The sequence below is a fragment of the Apium graveolens genome, chromosome 11, assembly GCF_009905375.1.
Source record: "Apium graveolens cultivar Ventura chromosome 11, ASM990537v1, whole genome shotgun sequence".
Classification (NCBI taxonomy): domain Eukaryota; kingdom Viridiplantae; phylum Streptophyta; class Magnoliopsida; order Apiales; family Apiaceae; genus Apium; species Apium graveolens.
In genome coordinates this window covers 58,853,419-58,856,478 of record NC_133657.1, presented here as the reverse complement: position 1 = coordinate 58,856,478, position 3,060 = coordinate 58,853,419, and the positions used below count along the sequence as shown (strand labels likewise).

Sequence of the window (3,060 nt, the reverse complement as noted above, 5' to 3'; positions counted from 1 at the left end):
AATAATGATATGTTATTATTTGTTTTATTCGATTCAGTTGAGGTGATTAGCACGTCTGTAGTGTTTGTTTTGAATAAGTCTGTTAGCAGAGAGTTTGTAGGAGTTTTATTTTCTTATCATGGGAACGTTGCCTATTTTCTAGCATAGACTGTAACTTTCCTTTTAATTTGTAAGTTGTTCTCAGTTGACATAAGAAGAAAGTCGTTTAGACAACATTGCTTGCCTTGATTGCTATACACCAGTTCTGCAATATCGAGTTCTAAATTATAGACAATATTGTGGTATCAGAGCCTAGGCAAGTGCTAGAGAGAATGTCAAAGACTGGAAACGGAATGGAGAACAAGCTCAAAGGGTCAATTAGCCTTAGTTACCCAACTCTGACAAAGGGGAACTATACGGCGTGGTCAATGAAGATGAGCGTCTATATACAGGCGCACGGAGTGTGGGAAGCTGTGGAGAAAAGTGACCCGAAGGCAGTGATTGAAACCAAAATAGATAAGATCGCGTTGGCCATGATTTATCAAGGTATCCCTGAGGAGTACCTATTGTCAATCGCTGAGAAGAAAATAGCCAAAGACGCCTGGGAGGCGATCAAAACCATGAGCCAAGGAGCTGACAAGGTTAAACAGGCTAAGGTGCAAATATTGAAAGCTGAGTTTGAGGCCTTAACCATGAAGGAGGCTGATCAGATAGATGATTTCTACATGAAAATCAATGGCATCGTGTCAAACATACGGGCATTAGGAGAACCTGTGGCTAAATCATACATGGTGAAGAAGTTGTTGCGTGTCGTCCCACCCAAATTTCTCCAAATTGCTTCTACGTTAGAACAATTTGGGGACCTCGAAACCATGTTCATTGAAGAAGCAGTTGGAGCACTGAAAGCGCATGAAGAAAGGATGAGGGGAACTGGCACTACCAGTGATGCACAACTAATGTTAACTGAGGAGAAATGGCGAAAGAAAGACAGTGAAGGTAAAAAACTGCTACTCACATGGCTGAAGAGGTCGAATCGAGGACCCTCAGGTGGATCTTTGGGACAGAGGGGTCGAGGAAGTCGAGACAAAAGCCAAGTAAGGTGTTTCAATTGTGGCATAATGGGACATTACGCAGCTGAATGCAGAAAACCTCGTCGAGGAAGGGAGATGAAACCAGAGGTGAACATTGCAGCCATCGAAGATGATGGGCCAGCCCTTTTATTAGCAAAGCTTGAACAAAGGGAGGAGGATTTGGTTCTGTTGAACGAAGGAGAAGCAATTACAAAGCTGATGTCTAAAGGTTATCGAAAAGCGGGGGAGTCAAACATCTGGTACTTAGGCAATGGTGCGAGCAACCATATGATGGGTGATGAAACTAAATTCAGCACTTTGAACAAAAACGTTGGTGGAAATGTGAGATTTAGAGATGGCTCATCCATAGGAATCGAGGGAAAGGGGTCCATAAAACTCAGGTGCAAGAATGGAGAAAAAAGAACACTTGAGGACGTGTATTATCTCCCAACGTTGCAAAACAACATTATCAGCCTTGGCCAATTGTCTAAGAGGGGCAACGAAATTGTGATCAGTGGTGACTTACTTCGAGTCTATGACAATCAAAGAAAACTGCTAATGAAGGTAACCAGGTCGAAGAACAGACTTTACAAGATTGCATTGGAGCCATGGGATGGTGTTTGTATGCTTACAAAGTCTAAAGAAACTTCTTGGCTCTGGCACTCGCATCTTGGGCACGTCAACTTTCATTCCATGGAGCTGATGTCAAAGAAGGGAATGGTGAAAGGGATGCCTGCTATAGTAATACCAAAGAAAATTTGCAGCGGATGCTTAATGGCCAAACAAGTAAGGAAATCTTTCCCTGCTCAGTCAAGTTTTAAAACAAGTCATGCTTTAGAACTAGTTCATGGAGACTTGTGTGGCCCTATCACACCCACAACTCTCGCTGGAAATCGATATTTCTTCTTATTGGTAGATGATTACACTCGTGTTATGTGGGTGTACATGCTCAAGAATAAGAGCGATGCTTTTGATGCCTTCAAAAAATTTAAAGTTATGGTTGAGAAGGAGACAAAGGAGAAAATTGGGACTTTCAGGACTGACAGAGGAGGGGAATTCATGTCCAAGGAATTTTCATGTTACTGCGAAGAACAAGGAATTGCTAGGCATTTTATAGCACCGTATACTCCTCAACAAAATGGTATTGTTGAAAGGAGGAATCGAACGGTGGTCGAAATGGGCAGAAGTTACTTGAAACAAATGAAGATGCCATCCATGTTGTGGGCCGAGGCAATTAGACATGCTGTTTATGTCCTCAATAGGCTGCCGACGAGAGCTCTGTCTGAGATGACTCCTTATGAGGCATGGACGGGGTTCAAACCTGAAATTGGACACATCCGTATTTTTGGCTGCATCGTTCATATGAAGGTGCCTGGTGACAGACTGAAGAAGCTTGATGAAAGAAGCTTGAAAGTAATCAATCTTGGTAAAGAACCCGGGACTAAAGCCTATCGTCTATTTAATCCTCGAGAGAACAAATTGTATGTGAGCCATGATGTCATTTTCGAAGAACACAAGGCCTAGGAATGGGAAGAACAAGAGGAATCAGGAGCTAACAATGCATACTTCTTCGATGTACCTAATGTGCCCACTGTTGAGGTCGTCGAAGGTGAGAATCTCAGTCAAGAGCAGAATGCCACCACTGATACTGAAGTACACACTCCTGAGCCACAACACTCAGACTCGGGCATAGATAGAAATGCATATGATGACAGTACTACCCCGAAAAAATTCAGATGGCTGGAGGATATATACCAGGAGACTGAAGAAACAGAAATTGAGGATGAACTCTTTCTCATGGGAGTAGATGAACCGAGTTCGTTCGCTCATGCTGTGAAGGACAAAGCGTGGAGAGTGGCTATGCACACAGAAATGGATTCAATCAAGAAAAACGGAACCTGGGAGCTCACAGATTTACCACCAGGAAAGAAAGAAATTGGGCTGAAGTGGGTGTTCAAATTAAAGAAAGATGCAAATGAAAACATAATAAAGCATAAAGCTCGCTTGGTCG

General features: G+C 42.7%; 1 protein-coding gene across 1 annotated transcript; it reads left to right on the top strand.

The window, feature by feature from the left end:
* The first annotated feature begins 332 nt into the window (after window positions 1–332).
* Window positions 333–1,969, top strand: LOC141695529 (uncharacterized). Its single transcript, XM_074499768.1, has 2 exons — window positions 333–1,906; window positions 1,966–1,969. Exons 1-2 carry the CDS (start codon window positions 333–335, stop codon window positions 1,967–1,969), a joined length of 1,578 nt encoding a protein of 525 aa, XP_074355869.1.
* Window positions 1,970–3,060: the final 1,091 nt, after the last annotated feature.